The sequence below is a fragment of the Lonchura striata genome, chromosome 20 (assembly GCF_046129695.1).
Source record: "Lonchura striata isolate bLonStr1 chromosome 20, bLonStr1.mat, whole genome shotgun sequence".
Classification (NCBI taxonomy): domain Eukaryota; kingdom Metazoa; phylum Chordata; class Aves; order Passeriformes; family Estrildidae; genus Lonchura; species Lonchura striata.
Genome location: NC_134622.1, coordinates 8,083,907 through 8,102,364, shown reverse-complemented (window position 1 = coordinate 8,102,364; position 18,458 = coordinate 8,083,907). Strand labels below are relative to the sequence as shown.

At 59.9% G+C, this 18,458-nt stretch overlaps 1 protein-coding gene across 5 annotated transcripts in view; it reads right to left on the bottom strand.

Annotated features, from left to right (window-relative positions):
• Window positions 1-1,029: 1,029 nt before the first annotated feature.
• ABR (ABR activator of RhoGEF and GTPase) overlaps window positions 1,030-18,458 on the bottom strand; it is a 37,886-nt gene continuing 20,457 nt past the window's right edge. For 4 of the 5 annotated variants that reach the window (XM_021524951.2, XM_031506484.2, XM_021524950.3 and 1 more), the window contains 17 exons: window positions 16,551-16,603; window positions 16,266-16,406; window positions 15,801-15,922; window positions 15,516-15,681; window positions 15,280-15,402; window positions 15,131-15,206; window positions 14,881-14,985; window positions 14,321-14,395; window positions 14,079-14,176; window positions 13,836-13,967; window positions 6,775-6,834; window positions 6,572-6,681; window positions 6,180-6,319; window positions 5,597-5,731; window positions 5,236-5,341; window positions 3,493-3,640; window positions 1,030-3,363 (listed from right to left, as the gene is read on the bottom strand). In XM_021524951.2, the coding sequence (XP_021380626.1) occupies window positions 3,274-3,363; window positions 3,493-3,640; window positions 5,236-5,341; window positions 5,597-5,731; window positions 6,180-6,319; window positions 6,572-6,681; window positions 6,775-6,834; window positions 13,836-13,967; window positions 14,079-14,176; window positions 14,321-14,395; window positions 14,881-14,985; window positions 15,131-15,206; window positions 15,280-15,402; window positions 15,516-15,681; window positions 15,801-15,922; window positions 16,266-16,406; window positions 16,551-16,603 (1,880 nt within the window). In that variant the 3' untranslated portion in view covers window positions 1,030-3,273. Of the gene's footprint in view, window positions 3,364-3,492; window positions 3,641-5,235; window positions 5,342-5,596; window positions 5,732-6,179; window positions 6,320-6,571; window positions 6,682-6,774; window positions 6,835-10,856; window positions 11,049-13,835; window positions 13,968-14,078; window positions 14,177-14,320; window positions 14,396-14,880; window positions 14,986-15,130; window positions 15,207-15,279; window positions 15,403-15,515; window positions 15,682-15,800; window positions 15,923-16,265; window positions 16,407-16,550; window positions 16,604-18,458 lie in introns of those variants that run through there. The other variant, XM_021524952.2, reaches the window with a different exon arrangement.

Genomic DNA, 18,458 nt, shown 5'->3' with positions numbered 1-18,458 from the left:
GCAGATGAACAAAACAGTTTAAGGGAAAAAAAGAGGTTGTTGCTGAAGTATAATTCTCTGTAGCCACTTGGCTAGCCTGATTTAACCTCACTGTGGGAGTACAGTCTTGCTACTGCTTTAACTGCCCCAGGCTCACCCCATTAGTTCCAGCAGTTTGATAGTGAGACTTAGAAAGCAGAGCTGTGAGAATAAACCAGTGTTTGACAGATAACTGGGCACTCAGCACACAGCCTGCTTCCCATCACATCCCTGTGCCACCTCCAAGTGCCCCAGTGTTACACAGGAGCAAGTGAGTGTTTTTTTCTGCCCAAAATTGGTGCTGAAATCAAAACATCTGTTTGTTAGCTCAAGGAGCTGCTGCCTCTTTGATTGGTGTTCTATCTGTCCTCTTGCTGTTCTAACCAAGCTTTGTTCTTAGACCTCAGAGAGTCATTTTAAACCTTCATTGAGCCACTCCATAAAGGCAAACATGCTCTCTGATCTTCTTGAGGCAGTGGCATTTCAGATGCAGTGCACACAACTAAGAGGGATTCTCCCACCCATTTCCCCTCCTTTGCATCCACAGTTGGACATCCCAGAACAGTGACAGCCCTTACCTGGAAGAGCAATACTAGCAGTGTGTTTTGGCTGATACAGTGGTCAGTTTGGAGGCACATTGGTTCCCATTTCCACATGGAAAGAAGTGGGGAGACAGCACCATGTGATCTATCAGATGAGGTTTCCAGATCTCCTGATGTCCCTTGCTGTGCCTGTTCAGTATCCTCAGGCCAGAAGCTGTGCAAGTCAGCTGAATTTTAAGCTTGAGTAATTCTAGGCTGATTAAACAGGCTGGCTCCAGACAGTCCAGGTTTTTTCCTCCAAAATGCAAGGATGTAGCCCAAACCATAAGAAGTCTCTTCAAAGATTGCTTGGCACAATGCCTGTGCTTATACCACTGGCTTGAAGTGCAACTAGCAAGAATTCCACAACAGAAAGAAGGAGCTGTGATGCCAAAGTGATCAGTTAGTGCAAACAGCAACACCACAGGGCTTCTTTTGTGCAAATATCGGGGCTTTGCATTTTTATTAACATTTTTTTTTCTCCTCACGAGGTTTTACAGCCATTTAAAGTTTATAATCTACAGAAATTGAAACAGAACACAAACAAAAATATATCCTTAACAACTTTTGAAAGTCAAATATTAATTAACAGTTCTATTCTACCTGTAGCTGCAAGAGTCCACCCCCCTCTTTTCCTTCCTGTAGGGACAAATAAAAGCCAGTCATGGGGACAGCCACAGCCTGTTGTGCTGGGCTGTGGGGGCCGGGCCTCCAGCCACCGTCACAGGGGGAGATTTGGCTGTACACAGTCTCCATCTGGAATGACAGTGTCGTGGACAGAGACTAGAACACATGTAACAAATCAGACACACACAGGGATCTGTTGTGCAGTCAGATCTAAAGCTCAGCCTCCTTACTGGGTCCAGGGCCAAGACAGACGCCTGGTTATTTTCTACAATGCTGTTTCCCTTCTGTTTAGCTGGTAGTCAAGAGGAGCAGGGTCTGGAGTGTGAGCCCTTTGGAGGGAGACTGAGACCTCCCCTCCTTGGTTGCTTTGCTGGTGCAGGGCTGGCAGGTGCTGCCTTCCCCAGGGAGGTGGCTGAGGACATACCTGGTGCATCGGTGGCTGGGCTCTACCTGGAACAGTCCAATAGTTGGGAGGGTAAAGGCAACGCTGCTGTGGGGGACACACTTGGTCACTTCTCATCCATCTCCATTTGGCACAGGAGAGCACAGGGCCAACGCAGTCGGGGACGTGGGGGGGCTTTTCCCACAAGAACACGGACTCAGCTCACAGAGCGAAAGGTTTTGTGTCCCAACAGGTACCAACACCTACGTGGGAGCATGGGGGATATCCTGGGAGCTGGGCACTGGAGCAGCCTGTCCTGCCTTAGGACATGGCGTGACAACTCCAGCCATCAGCTTGGGAGGGGTCACTGGAGCCACTAACAGACCTGAGCTGGCTGGGCATGGCTAATGCAGCAGCAGCCACTTTGGGAGAAAGACAGAATTAAACATTTCTGCCTTCAGTCACGAGGGCCATGAAGGCTTTCCTCCTCCCATCCTTCTGTGCAGGTTCCCAGGCTGGGTGACCATCCAGCTGCTGCAGAGCACTTGCCTCTGGCAGCCAGGCTGCCACCGAGGCAGGGCCATGTGCTGCCGTGTGCTCAGTGCAGCAGGGAAGGGCAAAGAAGGGATAAAAACTCTACTTGTCCCCATGGCCACGGCAGGAATGCTGGTGCCCCAGCAGGCTGTGCCACAGGTGCATGCAGTGCTCATGGCAGTGCTGGGCTGGCAGGGGTGTGAGTGCCTCGCTATGGCAGAGATAGAACTGTACAGCAGATACCCTGTTCCCCACCAAATTTCCAAATTGGGGAAATTTGCGACCACATCCGTGTCACAGCAGACGTGGCGTCAGCCCACGGTGCAGAAAGCAAACCTGCCTCTGGCTGGCCATCCTTTCAGCCTGCTGTGGGATCAAGACCAGCACAGCACCTGTGGCTCCAGCCTTGTGTGAGGGGTTACCCCAAAACGCTGCTCAGAGGCGGAATCCAGCGAGGGGAGGAACCGCCACGCCACACACACACAGGCAAAGCACAGGGCTGGGGCTGGAGAGGGGACTGGCCTGAACACACCCAGAGGAGCCGTGGCAGGGAGGAAGCAGCACCCTGCTCCTCTGCTCTCGTGGTCGCAGGTTTGCTCAGGCCGGAGCAGGATCCAGGCACAGGGTCCAACGTTTGCGCAGGCAGCGAAGCCAAAGCAGAGCTGGTTGTCACCGTCACCAGGGAGGGAGGCCCATGAGCTCCCGGCCTCGGAGCGAGCTGGTGCTGCACATGCAGGCGTGGGCAGGGAGCTGGGCAGCAAACAGGCACTCGTGGGGCACTGCAGGCTTCAGGCGAGGGGTGCCTGGTAGGAGTGAGCGGGCAGGAAGGAGTCCAGGAGAAAACTAGCCAAGGGGGAAGCCTGTGTCCACAGCCCTTGTCAGTCACTACCTCTTCTGTTGAGCAAATATACATAAAAACAATCCTTGAACACGAAGAAGGGACATAAGACACGACTACTTTACAGAGAGGGCCTATCACCTGGTAGGACCAGGCCACTGGAACATGATTGTACAGGAGCTGCAGGCAGCACCGTCCTGGGTCTGGGCTGGTCTCCCTTGGGGGCTGTGGTACAGTCTGTGTCCCCCAGCAGGGAGCTGGAGTGTTTGCAGCTGGTGCCTTCTGCCTGCAGGCTACACGTCCGTAGAGAAGTAAAGTGTGTTGCGTTTGAGCTCGCTGAAGGAGATGGGAGGATGCTGCAGGTAGTAGAGAAGGACCTGGACCTGTAGAAGGTAAATGGGGAGGGTGTTAATACAGAAAGGGGAAGAGCTGCCACGTCCCAGCTTGCCCCAGCCAGCAAGAAGTAACAAATCTACTGAGGCAGGTGAACCCCTCCAGTACCCAGCTCTTACCTGGGCCATCACATCGTGGGACCAGATGTCAGAGGCCAAGGTGAGGTGCGCCTTGCTCTCCCCCTCTGAGGGTCTCAGCAGTGTTGGCCCAAAAACCGTGGCCAGATTGTGGAGAGACATTTTGTTGATAGGTTCCTTTTCAGCCACCCTGTGGGGTACAGGGAGAGAGGCAGTGTCAGCCCCTAATGATGTTCAGGAGTGGGGAGCTGTGGGGTGATGTGGAGGCCGAGGGCTGCTCTCCCTTCTCCCAGCAGCAGTGGGGCACCTCCAGCTTTCCACTGCCCTTTGTAGCCCTGGGAAAGCCCAGGTGCAGGGCAGGGAGCTCTGCCCCCTTCATGGCCTCTGCCGGAGCCGCCGGGCCTGGCCCGGAGCCCCGGGTGTGATGTGGCAGCAACCAAGCCCTCACTTAAGCACTGCAGGGCCTCCACCCTTCCCAGCCTGCAGGGTCCAGGGAGCCCTGCACCAGCCCGTGCCCCCTGCACCCACTCCCCTCGGGGCTCCCTGCCCTGACAACCCTGTGGGAGCTCTGCCAGCACGGAGGGAAGCAGGACCAAAACATTGCCATGTTAGGAGGCAGCTGTGCTCCCCGGCACAGGCTGCTCGCTTGAGCCCTGGCCAGGGGAGCAGATGTGGGAACTGGCTGTGCCCGGTTCTCAGGATGGAAATGGATTTTTCCTTTTCCATTCCCCCAGCATCAATCACTTTTTCTGTTTGGTTTTAGCCAAACCAGAGGAAGAAAAAAAAAAAACCTTTCATGAGGCAAGTAACATGAGCCGTGAGCCCCAGTCCCAGGCTCCGTGTTCTGCTCTGCTGCCCTTCCACAGCCCTGTGCCTGGTTTTGGGTCCCCACAGACCCCAGTCCTTGAGTCCCCAGGTTTGGATGCACCTCATCTGGACCAAGACAAAGCCTGTCAAACCACACACTGCTGCACGCACCCTGGGACAGCTGATATGAAGTGTCACCTGCAGTTCTGGGACATTTCCACAGAGCTGACTGTCCTTGGTTCTTGGCCACCCGCTGCTGACAGGTGACAGGGATTGCTGCATCTTGTTTGGCAAGGACTACTGCTGGACTGGTGGGAAGGGACACAGAGCTGTTTTCCTGCTAAGGGGGACACTGCAGAGCTCTCAAACGATTCCTGTCCTGTGCTGAGGCCAGCTGCTCCCTGCAGAGCTCATCCAACAGCTGCACACTGGCTGCAGCAGCCAAGTGTTCCATGTTTGCAGAGGCCGTGTGCTCCCTGCAGAGCTGACCTGGATCACTGGCCAGGCACAGCCCAGGCCCTGCTGGCACCACAGCTGATGGTCCAGGGACACCAGGAGCTGCTCTGGCAGAGCGGCTCCAGAACCCCTCCAGCATCCTACAGGGCCCAAGGAGAGAAGATGTGGAAAGCCAACACTGATAGCAGAGGAGGGTCAGAACAAGCTGCAGCCTGGGAAATATGCCAGAGCCCAGAGAGATGGGGCAAGTGGGACACACCTGGAGCTGTACCCTCTTGGAAAGGCTGGGAAAGGACTACTCCATGCCTGCCCCAAGCTGCTGTTGTTAGCCATGGCTGCTGCCCTGCTCTGCACCAGCACAACACCATCTGTCTTCAGTCTGGGATCAGCATAGAGCTGTGCAGGCACCACCGAAATCAAACAGCAGCTCTAACTCTGTTCATGTCCCATCCCCACGGCAAAGCAGTGAGACATTCCTGTCCTGCACCTCCCACCCATCTCAGGCAGCCCCTGAGCCATTACCTTTTCAAGTGCTCCAGCAGGAAGAGGAAGGTGATGAGGTTGGGGTCAGGCAGCGAGCGGAGAAGGTGCATCATGCAGTTCTCCTTGGCAGCAGGATCCGAGAGGGCTGGAGGCAAAGAGAGAGAGGGCTCAGGACAGGGTCTGGTGCAGCAGCAGGACCCACCACAGCCAGCTACCTCTCAGCAGCCAGCATGTGAGCACTGGGGAGCAGCACCACGAGCCCTGAGCTGGCCTGGAGCCAGCAAAAACAGCCACGACCAAGCGGACAGAGCTGGGAAGGACCCCTGGGAGTCTCCCATCCCAGAGCAAGCAATGCCAAACAGAGTTTGTGCATCATCCCCTTCCCATCCCCGAGCCTTACCGATCCCCTCCATGAAGGCGGGGTACAGTCTGTCAGTGAGGAGGGGCTCGGGCAGCTCACGGAAGTACAGCTTCAGCGTGCCAGCGATGGCATTGATGTCCATGTCACTCAGCATCACCAGGATGTCCTTGTTATCTGTCAAGAGAGCACCCACATGTGATACCCCCTGCCCTCCTTCCCCTCCAGGTCTCCACCCCGTGTGTCACTCCAGCTACCCAGACAGGCTGCCAGCTGCAGGGCAAGGACAGCACTGCTGGGTTCACAGCCCCATTAGCCAGGCTGAGGCTGGGAAAAGCCGAGTGGTTCCCGCCTGGCTGGGCAACAGGACACACAACGATTTGCAAATCCATTTGCAACGTTTCCCTGACTCAGTGTCTCCCAGGAGCCAGCCTGGAGTAGCGGCAGCTCAGAGGCACAAACGGGCTGGGACCTCTGGGTGTTTTTGTGTTTTTGTCCTGCCTCACCCCCAGCCCCTTCCTGTGCAGAGTGACATATCTGGCACGTGTGCAGTGCACTAACCAAACCCAGGCTTGCAGAGGGCTGGGAGGGGTCTGGGAACACCAAGCTCCCCCAGGACACTCACTCGCATCAAAGACAGCTTTCAATGCCTGGATGTCAGTGGCGACTCCAGAGATCCTGTAGATGCCGACCTCTTCGATGCCCCTCTTCTCCACCTCCTCGACGCACTGGCGCACGATGTAAGGCACCTTGGAGCGCTCGCGCCTGGCTCGGGAAGCGGAGCCGTCAGCAAAGATTCCCGGGGGAACCCGTGGCAGCCAGCCCAGCCCTGCAAACCCCGCGCCAGGGCCACGATGGGCATGCAGGAGGGAAGGTTGGGAATGGCAAAGGGAACAGGAAAGTCCCCAGCAGAGCACAAAGGCCAAGGTCCCCAGGGTTGGTGAGAGCAAGGGGACACAGTGCTACCCCACACCCACAGAGACCAGAGCAGATCAGCACCCACAGCCCTGCATTTACTTGGTCACAACACTGATTTTCACCCCGAAGACACCAGTCTGCTTTTTGGACGGGGTCCTCTTCAGGCTCATGTCCCTGCTTGTGAACTTCATGGAGAACTCCACCTTGATCTGTGGGAGACAGGGGGTGAGTCCTGGCTGGCCTGAAGGCAAGAAGGGGCTGCATTCACAGCGAGGGGCTGTGGGACCCCCAGCCCCACTTACTCCGTTCATCTCAATCACATCCATGTGCCAGTTTTTCGTCTGCACGGCCTGTGGGTCCAGCTGTGGGGAGAGATGGTCTGTGAGTTCTGTGGGGACACAGCCTCGTGCCAGCCCTGCTGCCATCCCAACCCCAAAGGTGGCCCCCAAAGCCCCTGATCTGCAGCTGGTGTAGGGCACAGGATATGTTCTTCCTGGGCAACATGCTGCTCATAACCAGAGGATGGAGAGGTTCCCTTTTGGGGTCTGGGTCCCTCTGGCTGTGCCCTGAAGCCAGGTGGGCTCAGCCCCCCTGTCCTGCCCTCTCCTCAGAGCCCTTGCAAGGCAGTGCTTTAACCCACACTCGAGAAGCAAGAAACTTCCAAGAAATTAGAACTATTTCTGGCAGCAGATTGATGAAACAGAACTAGGGCAGCGTTTTCCATGCAGAAAAACAACATCTCCCCATAGCCAAGGCTATTTATAACCCCTGGGAATGACAGGCTCTGCTATTTCTGGCTTTGGGGCTAGCGGGGGACTCGGTGACGCTGCCCCGGCGCCCGGGTGCAGCGAGAGGTGCTGGCATTCCCAAAGCCCTGACACGTGCCGTGGTGGGTTCCGGGCCCCAGGGCTGGGCAGAGGTGGGTGCAGTTGCCTTTTGGGGCTTTTTGGTCCCCAGCTGGTGGTATTGATCCAGCACCATTGATCCCTGTAATGCACGGGGCGGGCAGCCCAGCCCTAATGTCCCCTTGGGGAAGGGGATGGGATGTGGGAGTTGGGGGGGTTCCCAGGGCTGGGGACACACAGCTGCCAGGCCACACTTGCACCAGGCACGTGGGGTCACTCTGCAAGGACACAGGAGCTTCCTGCAGCTGCTGGGTCAGGAGATGCTCTGGGCAAGTGTAAAGATGTTCAGAGCTGCTGCTCCAGCCACGGAGCTGCTGTTTCCCTGCCCATAAAGTCACTGCATGTCATGATGGGGGGGGCACTGCGGGGTCCCTTATGTCCCTTCTTGCACACCAAGACTCCACAGTCCCAAAGACAGGCTCGAGCTGCCCTGGGTCTTGGCAGAGACCCAGCACAGTGGCATTGCCACATGCTCAGCCCTGTGTCACAGTGAGCCCAAGCATCTCCTCAGCCATGGGAAAACAGTGGTCCCCAGCCAGGCAGAAGTGCTGCTGTCTCCAGCATGGCCCAGGAATGGCTCCTGACACGGGGTCCTCCCTGCTGCTCCAGCCCAGCACATGGAAGAGCCCAGCGAGCGCCACGCTGCTTCCTCAGTGCCAGCCCTGCGGCTGCTGGAGAGCAGGAGGAGGAGAAGGAAAGCTGCAGCTGCCCTGGGCTCCCATGGGACCCTGCAGCAGGTCTGGACACTGGGATCACGAGACTGCAGCCAGACCACAGCCAACCCCAGTCCTGCTGCTCCAGCTCCTCTGTGCTCCCTCGCAGTGCTCCATCCCCCACGGTGCTGCCATGAAGCCACCACAGCCAATGCCACTGTCCCAGGGACTTTCACCCTTTTCCCCACACACCCCTGTCCCACTCATGGCAGCAAAGCCCCTTCATCCCCCAGCCAGGTCAGGAGCCTCCCTGCCCTGTGATGTGATTTTAACCATACATGCCTTCCCCTTCCCCTTCCCCACCCCTCAGGTCCCTCTGGCTCTGATGGCCCTGGCAGCTCACATCTGGAAGGGCTTTAGCAGAGCTCTGAAGAAAGTTTTTATTAAAGCCAGGTTGGCTGCTGCCACTGCTGCAGACCTTACCCTGAGCACGTCACTTCCCTGCAGCCACTTCCCCCTGCATGAGCACAGTCATCCCACAACAGCCAGCAGAGCCCAAATTTGGGCTAGTTCTGCTGCTACCATGGGTCTGAGCCCCCTTGCAGCTAGGGCAGGTCCCTATGCACTGCTGGGGCAGCACCTATGGCCTGGCCCTGGTGCCCTCTAACCCTTCTGGCCAGCACTCTGTGCAGCAGCACACGATGCTGCCACTCCCCAATTTAAGCAAAGCCATGTCCAACACTTCATCTCCAGCCATGGGAGGATGGACAGGAGCATCCACCCACAGAGCCAGAGGCAGCTCCTGCCCATGCAGCGCTGGCAAACACCCCGTCCCAGCTCCCACCACCATCTCCTCCTCCTCTGAAGGGAGCTGCCTTGCTCCAGCAGGATGCAGGGACATCCCAGAGAGGAATTCCTGGGCTAGGAGCCCTGGTGAACAGCCTTCAAGCCAGCATTGTGCAGGATGAGATGTCAGCTCCTCTTTGGAAGATCAGACAGCTTCAAACACCCCTCTGTGCCTGGGGAAACATCTCAGCCAGGTCACCAGCACATCTCCAGGCTGTTCCCTCCTGCATCTCAGGGACTCTCAGCCATGGTGGTATCCATGCCCAGGTCAGCATTTGCTGTGGTGTTGGTCTCATCCATGGTGAGCTGAAACACCCTCTGTTTGTTGCCACAGGAATGTGCCATCATCTTGGTTTCCCAAATTATCCAAGGCTGCTTTTTTGTAGGAAAAGGCCTCAGGTTGTGGAGGAACAGGCAATAAGCATCCTGGCAGTCCTGCAGCAATTTCTGTGTTCTGGGGAGGCCCTGCTGGCATTGACCCTCCTCTCCTACTGCTTGTCTTGTCCGTGGAACAACTCCAGACTTGAGGTGATGAGGCCACATCCTGGGATTTTGTCCTCAAGACACGTCCAGGTCGTGGCACTGTGACAGACCCAGGCAGGGCTGGGTGCCCAGAACTGCAGGGTGAGGAGCTGGTAGGGCTCCAAATCCTCAGGGTGGGAGGCTCCAAACACTGGGAAGCTGTGGTGGGGCAGGGACTGTCAGGCTGGGCATGTCCCCTCCTCACATCTCAGGCCCATGAGGTCACCCAACTGTCAGCCTTGGGTGAAGCAACTGGGAGAAAACCAGTGACTCAGTCCTTGAGGTCATCTCTGCCAGGGCCCTGGGGAGCAGGATCCCAGAGGAGCTGCTATAGCCAGCGTTGCTTCTCATCAGCGTGGCACCCACAGGTTCCTCAGACTGGCCTCCCATGGCTGCCCTGACAAGAGATCCCTCACCAGACCTCCATGCCAGCAGGTCCCTCCCCAGGGAACAGACAATCCCTGAGCCCCCTGGTGCTGTGGGACAGAGCAGCCCCCAAATCAGCAAACACTGCCAGCAGCAAAGCACAGCCCCCCAAAAAAGCAGCAACTCACAGCCCCGACTGAGAGCGACCAGAGGAGCAGCAGCAGCACCCACAACCCTCCAGAACCCTGCACAGACCTGCTGGGGCCCCATCCTGCCCCGCAGCCCGAGGGAAGCCAGCAGCCACAACAGGGCACGGGAAATGAAACCTCGGAAAGCCCTTCACGTTTTGACCCACAACAGCGGCCGGGCAGCCTCTCCACAGAGCCCTGCTGCCCCTTAATCCCCTGTGCAGGGAATCGAGGTTAATGCCACTGCGTCACACGCGGCCCCGCCGCTGCCACAGTGAGCCCCCACGGGCACAGCAGCTCCCCGGCCAGGGGAAACCCCCAGAGAACCCCGTGGGGCTTTTGGGACAGCCTCCAAGGGTGTTGTCCCCCTCCTTTGTCACCTCTGTCGCACATCCCTGCACTCTGTGTTCCCACAAAGACGGGCAGCACTGGTTGATGTGGATGCGACACAGCTGTGAGCTGGGAAAGCCTGGGTTGCAAGAGGGGGGACACAGGCACTGGGTGCTGTGGCACCCCAAGAACCCGGCCCCAGCCAGCAGAGAAGCATCAGTGACCCCTGGGCAAGCTCCAGGACTGAGCAGGGGTTCCCTGCCCTGCCTCTGCAGGATCCCCTGCTGCAAACAGCTCAGCCTCCCGGAGCCTGCCAGCACACAGAGGGAGAGGGAAGGAGGAAAACAAACACCTCACAGGCTGCCAACTGCATCTAAGAGCTTCCAAAGCGCCCAAACATCCCCCTGCTCCATGCACAGACCGCACAGCACTCACTCTCCACACAAACAACACAGCCCCCCATCCCACAAAACCACCGGCCAAAAAGCCACGACCACCACGCAGAGCAGAGCCCGGCGCAGCCACCCCAGAGCCCGGCACTGTCCCCTGCAGCCGCCCCCCAGACCCGGAGCACCTTCTGCCGGAGCAGTTTGCTGCGCACCCTGCCCCAGAGCCGGGCGCCCGTGTTCGGGGCTCGCTTCCCCTCGGGCTGCTCCACGCCGCGCTCGCCCCCGGGGCCGGGGCCGGGGCCGGGGCCACCCTCCGGCTGCACCAACACCTCCGTCATCGCGACGACCGCTTCGGCTCCGGGCAGGCGACACGAGGGTGGCCGGGAGCGTGCCCGCGGCTGGGCTAGCGCAGCATCCGCATCCCTTCTGCCGGCGGCGAGAGGTCAGCGGGGGCCGGCGAGGGGAGCCCGGCTGGGGCGGCGGGGCGGCGAGCGGCCAGGGCTCATCTTCAGGGTGTGAGCCAGGCTGGCGAGGCAGCCCCAAAAAACCTCCCTCCCCCTGCGAGGAAGTGACTCAAAGGCAGCGCCCCCCCGGCGGCCCCCACGCGTTTAACTCTCGCCCTGCCGCCCGCCGCCGCTCCGGAGCGCTGGGGGGGCTGCCCGGGCTGCCCGCCGCCGTTCTCCGCGGTTTGCTGTTATCCCTCTGCCGTTATCCGCTGTTGTTATCCCCGTTATCCCTCTGCCGTTATCCGCTGTTGTTATCCCTCTGCCCTTATCCGCCTCGCAGCGCCAGCGGCAGCCGCGGCCCCCGAGGCACCGCCGCCGGTGGCTGCAGCATTCCCGGCTCCGCGCAGGAGCCAGGCTGGATCTCCTGCTCTCGCTGGGAGCAGGAGGAGGCTTTTGGGGTCTGTTGTCACGCCTAGGGACAGCTCGGTACCCCCATGTCCCCTCTGTGTACTCCGGTCCTTGTCAGCCCCACTGCCAGGGAGGCAGGGAAGCCCTGGAAGGGTCCCAGCCTGCCCAGGGATATGCTGAGGAGCAGGCTTGGGGGAACTTGCACTGCCCCCCAGTCCCTCCCTGAGCAGCCCCTGGAGTCCCTTCGGGTCACTATGGCTTCCTGCAGGTCGGGAGCGCTCCAGCATCACAAATCTCCCCCACCAGAGCCTCTGCCGCCCAGGGAAGGGGACAGATGGACAGGCAGCTATTCCCTGAGGCACCGTGCCTGTGACAACACAGGCTCTGCTTCAACAGCCACATCGGCCCCGTGCATCAAATGGGCTGAGGAAGGGGGTCCCGAGACCCCCTTGATGCACCCACTGCCTGTCTCCTCCAGGGCACGGGGGCCACATCCGGCCTCTGACCCCTGCAATGTGGGCACAAGCACTCACAGTCTGCTTTGCCCACCACAACACCCATCTGTCATCCTGGCACAGCATCACACACCTCTGCCAGCACCCAGCAGACACAGCCCAGCTGCTGGGAACAACTGGGACAGCTCAGAGCAGGGCTGAGCCCTGCAGTGCAGGGGACACAAGACCCTCATGGGGACACAAGCCAAACAGGGCAGCCCTACCCTGACCAAAGCACATTCCAGCTTTAGAAAATGGGGTTCATAACAAAACAGGGTTAATGCCAACAAAGAGTCACACCTTTCCACTGAGCAGACAGTGCTGCTATGTGGAACCAGCAACAGGCTCAGGGTGAGCCCAGGGACCAGCTGGAGTGAGGAACGTCAGGGCAGCATCTCTGCCTGAATGGCTCAGGGAGAAGGCAGAGGGGCAGCTCTGGCGTTTGACTACAGCCCAGAGCCCCAGAAGCAGCACTGCCCATCCTGCTCACAGCTGTCCTGCCCTGTCACCAAGCCCACCCCTGGGGCAGAGGCTGAGCTGTGGCTCTGGGTGACGTCAGGACAACCCCAACCCTGACGCTCTTCCATCCATCCAGATCCTCCTTGGGATAAGCAGCCCCAGGGCCTTCTCTCGTTCCTGCTCTTCCCCCACAGCTTTTGCACAGCGGGTACGGGCTGTGCTGTCCCTGTCCCGACCCCCGCATCTCCCAGCATGACTCATGTTTGTTGATCCAGGCTATTTCCGAGAGCGCAGCTGGACTGATCCCCGCGGGACACCGAGCCCCTTCCCTGCCCTGGCCTTCCCACTTGGCCCAATGCCACCCCCACACCATGGCTTCCTGGGGGAGAGGGCAACAGATGGGTGATTCCAGGTATGAACAAGCCACTGGTGAAGCTGAGCCCCCACCTCCCACCCTCCAGTGTTGTTTCCCCACAGCATCCCCTTCCCAGCAGCATTTCTGTGCTGCTCTCTGCTCCACTGGGACCTGCCCTCAGTTGCTTTCCCATGGAGCAGACAGCCATGAGGGGCTCTTTGAAGTGGCCCTGGGTCGAGGGCTGTGTCCCAGGCATGACCCTGTCCCCAGCACAGCCAGGAAGGCAGCCAGGCTGGGCTGCCCACCAGGAAAACACAGAGACACCCCCAGCCCAAACTGTGTTCCCCTGCCCTGGGCTTCCCTGCAGCCTGGCCAAGGTGGCTGCAGGGGGAATGTGAGGTCTGGGGGTGGCTGCCCTCCACTCCATCCTCTTGGTCCTGCTCACCTGGGAGCATCTCAGGGCAGCCCAGGCCTCCATCCTCCCTGCCTGGCAACCACCAATCAGAGGCAGCTCAGCCATTGCCCTGGAAACCCCCGTTGCCATAACAGCAGCTGATGGAGGCACAGGGAAGGCAGATGGTGGCAGAGGGGGACACAGGAGGGACAGGGGGCTGCACATGCAGAGCCCTCCCTAGGGCAGCTGCCAACCCCTCCCTGAAGCCCCCCCAGAACCACAGCACGGAGAGCAGCAGAATGGAAACATTTCCAGCCCAGCTGGGGCTGGATGCACCTCTGCAGGGAAGGTGTGGCTTTGTCACCTCCACAAAAGCCCCTCTCACTTTGCCCCACCTTATCCTGCAGCCACCGTGCCCCAGGACCACCACCCCCATGCTTGATGCCCGCCCACCTCACTGCCTTCAACCCCACAACTGCTGTACCCCGCTCCCTAGAGCAGAGCTGCCCACCCCAGGCATCACCCCAGGACAACCCTCCCAGCCCAGGTGCCAGGCCCTAAGGAGTTCCCCTTTGGGTGAGAGGATGCCCAAAAGCCCCAGTGCATACCTGGATCTGCCCCTTGCCCATGATCTTGTCCACAATTTCGTTGTTGTCCTTGTTGAGTTTGGTCTTGTCATAGCACTTCTCGTAGCAGAGGATGCGCAGGGACTGGGAGCCCTCCAGCTCAATCTCAAACTCCTGGGGTGTGGAGGGAGGGTGGCTCAAGCCCAGCACCCCAGAGCAGCTCCAAAACTGGGGTTGAAGGGAAATGGGCAGCACAGCCTCCCCCTGCATGCCACCCTCCCTCACCTCATTCCACTGCGGCTCCGTGGTGTCCCGGAACACCCTGGTCTTGGCTTTGCTGACGAAGTAGCCAAAGGAGTCCACCTCCAGTGTACAGTAGAGATCTGGGGGAGCAGACATTGCTCAGCACCCCAGGAACACCCCACCATCTCCCAGGGGACCACTGTGGGCAGAGCAGGGCCACGTGCTGGACCCCAACTCTTCTGAGCCCACCGGCCCCTCCAAGCAGGGTGGGCACCCACACTTACTGGCTGATTGTTTGAAGCCCTTGGCAGAGTGGACGATGACGTGCAGGAACCCATAAAGCCCTGGGGACTCGTCATCTGTGGCAGGAGAGCAGAGGCTGTGTCAGGGCCTGGGGCTGGCCATCCCCAAGGCAGCCTTTGCCACCTTTGCCACAGCAGTCACGGTGCCTGCAGTGACACCCAAATCCCCAGAGCCCCTGGAGGGACACCTCTAAATTCTGTATGCCCCACTGACAGACATCCCAAGCTCTCCTGCTGCTGGGCAGCCCTGGGGGAGATTCCCAGTGGGGATGACTGGGTCTCACCCTGGGCACACTGGTCCAGCCCAGTCCATGGCAGGGCTGGAAAGAGCCCAAAAGCAGCTGGGATTGCCCAGCCCAGCCCAAAAGCTGAGAGCCCCGTGCTGCAGCTGGGACTGCGCTGCCGGGGAGCCCAACGCTGCTCCAGCAGTGCCACCTGGTGGGAAACTGTCCCCGGCACAGCACAGTCCCCGCCCCAGCTCAGGGACCCCGCAGCTCCTGCCCGGCATCATCCAAGCAAAGCAGGATCCAGCGGCCACTCACCGTCCTTGTTGCTGGTGACTGGGATGTTGTGGACAGTGCGTAGCTTGAAGCAGGACCCTGTGAGCACCTGCAGCTCCACGGAGCTCAGGACAAAGGCCTGGAGGTCTGGGAGAGGAGAGAAGCTTCAGAAGGATGCAACCAGTGCTGGTCAAAGAGACTGGAGAGCACTAGGCAGAGATCCTATAGGATGTCCCTGTGGCTTCTGGGGGGACCAGGAGCCCCAGGAGGGCCTTGGCAGCCCCAGACTTACCCTTTTTCTGCAGTTTCTGGATGGCCTCCCTCCACTCGGACCGCTCGTAGTCAGAGGAGAGCAGGAAGAGGTAGCTCTGTAAGAGAGAGGGAGATGTGGCAGGCTGTGTGCAGGCAGGGCAGAGCCCGGCCCCTGCCCGCCCTCCTCACCTTCCCGTTGCGGTTGTGGATGCGGAAGGGAATGGCAGGCGAGTTGAGGAGCAGCCAGAATTCGTTCTCAAACATCTTCTTCTTGAGGCGCTCGATGGCACGGCTCTGGCCCTTGTTGGCTTTCTGCAGGCGGGGGGCAGAGAGGACCTTCCAGAGGTGCTCCTGTCCCCTGGGACCCACCCCTGATCCACAGCAAGGCACCCACACCAACAGCAAGTCCCACACCCTTCTCTCACCTCCTTCTGCACCTCGCTCTTGATGGCTGAGATCTTCATCTTCATGTCCTCCAGCTCGTGGTCGGGGATGACGTGGACCTGTGGGCAGTGCTCCGACTCCTCCGGCGAGGGGAACACCAGGTCGGCCAGGGGCACGTACCACTTGCAGTCGTACTGCTGGTGCTTCCTGCAGCCAGGGACGGGTGGTCACTGATGCCTGACCACCTCCCTGGCACCTCCCCCGGCTCACTGAGAGACAGGGGGGTTGTGGCACATTCCCCCCGCCGTGCCCAGCTCCCTCCTTACCCCACTGCTGTCTTCTTCAGCTTGGCACAGAGCAGCACGTCGGTGAAGAGGAAGACGTGCCGCAGCTTCCGCGAGCCCTCCGACAGCTCCACCAGGAAGCCATCCTTGACAAGCTGCCGGGTCTGTGGGGCAGAGGGGCTGCCATGAGGGCAGGCAGGGAGCAAAGGCCAGCAATCCATGGGGAAAGGCCAACAATCCTGTCCCTCTCTGTGGTTCAGCCACCAGGAGCATGGGGAGGTCCATGGTGGCATGGGGAGGTCCATGTCCTTTATGCTTAATAAGGCACCAGCAAGCAGCAAGGACCAGGCAGAGCCCTAATCTTGTCCCTGGAACTGTATCTGGAGGAGCCTCTCCAACTCCTACCCAGGTACTAAGAAGCTCTTCAGGGCAGAGACACCAGCCAGGGGCTGGCAGGGGGCTCAGCCCTCACCCTGTGCCCAGGCACTGCCCCCGCAACAGGCTCACCTCGCCCTTGGGGGTGGTGACCGCTGTCCTCCGGGGGTCGATGTCCTCATTGATGCTGGAGAGGAAGTTCTGGGAGATGCGGAGGGCGTCCTGGAGCAGCGGGTAGTCAGGGTGGTCAGCTGGGGTGTGCTTGAGGAGGTCCTGGAAGGAGAGACAGGCACAGGTTAGCAGCTTGAAACCACCCAACCTGGAGACCCCTCATCAGCACTCCCCACAGCTGCAGATCCCCAGGAGCAGCAGAGACAGAGCCCAGCAGCATCCCCGTGGCACTGGTGTCACACTCACGTGCAGGACGAGGGTGCTCCGTGTCACCCGGTCGATGGGTTTGTACAGCAGCGCTGAGGGGAGAGACAAAGTGTCAGCAGCCACCTGTGGCTGCAGCCCTGGCCCCTCTCCCGCCTGTCCCAGAGAGCACGGGGGCAAGGAGGGGAGCCCAGATGCCCAGAGAGCCCCCCTGGTCTGCACAGAGCCCTGGGCAAGCATCTGAGGTGTGTCCTGCACAGCTGACAACCACGGTAGTGCCAGGAGCAGGGGGAGCCAGCACTGGCACAGCCCCGTGCCCTGCTGTGCTGGGGGCACCAGGAGCCACAGCCAGGCTGCTGTGCGGTCATGGGCAGTGGGGACAGCGTGTCCCACCACACCTAGGGCAGCACAGGACTGGGACAGCCCTCTGGAGGGCAGGGCCTCCCCGGGAGGGCTGCACCCACACTTGCTGTGCGGTGGCTGTGGAGCGGAAGAGCCGCTCCTCACCCTCAGCAGCTTTTTCAGTTTCTCTTTTAGCTCAGCTATGGGTCCTGTCCCTCACCGGGCTCTGCCACCCCATGGCACATCCTGTACCCACCTCTCTGCACCACCCCAGCCAGCTCTGGGTGCAAAGGGGGCCCAGGCTGCTCCGGCAGCAGCAAAATCCCCACCTGGAGAGAACATCGGGTCCAAGGCCTCAGCCCCACACCCCTGCCCTATGTCCCTGCCTGCAGGGCAGAGGGCAGAGGTGCCTCACACACAGCCACACACACACAGGGGGTACAGACAACACCTTTCTCCTGCCACACACCCTCCCAGCAGGAAACAGCCCCAGAGGCTCTTCAGAGGCACATTTCAGTGGAAGCAGACAGACCCTTCTCTTCCTCCCCATCTCTATGGGCAGCCAAAGGCACAGAGCCCACTCACAGTGCTGCTCCCTGTGCCTGGCCACATGCATGTCTCCTCAGGCTGCTTCCAGCCAGGCTGATTCCTCTGGGGCTTCCTTTCACTTTGGAGCACTTCCCCAAACTGCCAGGGCTGAGAGCAGTCAGGTTTTGGGCCATGGGAGAGGAGGGAAAGGTGCCACCTTCTCACCCTGGGCTGTCGTGGGGGTTCCCATCCCTGTGATCCCAGAGGGTGCTGCACCCAGTCCTGGGACAGGGTGAGCAGGGGGTCTCTGCTCAGGAGGTGACGATGCCATGCTGAACCCTAACCAGAGGCTGCACCCCCACAGCTCCCTGCCAGAGGGTGAAACAAGAGCCCTGCTCCCTGTGACAGCCAGCAAGAACCCTGCTCTGGGATAAAGGTGACAGGTAGGGTGTCCCCCTTTTCCACCATCCTAGACCCACAGGAAGGATGGACCCTCCTGCTGCCATCACTACAGACACACACAAAGCTCCAGGGAGCCCCTGGAGGGGTTGTCCCAGCACAACAGAGGAGCAAGGGGCTCCCTGTGCACACAGTCCTGCCAGCCTGGGACACACGGGCAGCAGAGGCAGGGATGCCTTGTGCCTCTCCCTCCAGCCATGGAGAGCTGGACATTGCAGCCACACGACGCTGGGGCAGATGGAGACCCCTCCCCATCACCATCCACACAGCACAGATGGAGACCCCTTCCCATCACCATCCACACAGCACAGCCGGAGACAAGGGGGGTCCCCCAGCCCGGGATCCCCCTGCCCACCCCAGCTCCTCCTGTCCCACCACTGGCAGAGCCCCTGCCCGGCGGGGACAGCGAACGCGTGGCTGCGTGTGCCGGAGCCAAGATGACTCAATCCAGCCTGGAACAAAGACGCTCCCAACTTCAGCCTGCAGAGCACGACGCAGCCTCCACCCCCCCTCCCGGCACAGACCCCGCGGCATCTCTCCCTCCCGGCACCCCAAATGGGAGCCGCACCCCCTCGCCTCACCGTAGGTGCAGTTACAGCAGAGCCGGACAATGACGAGGAT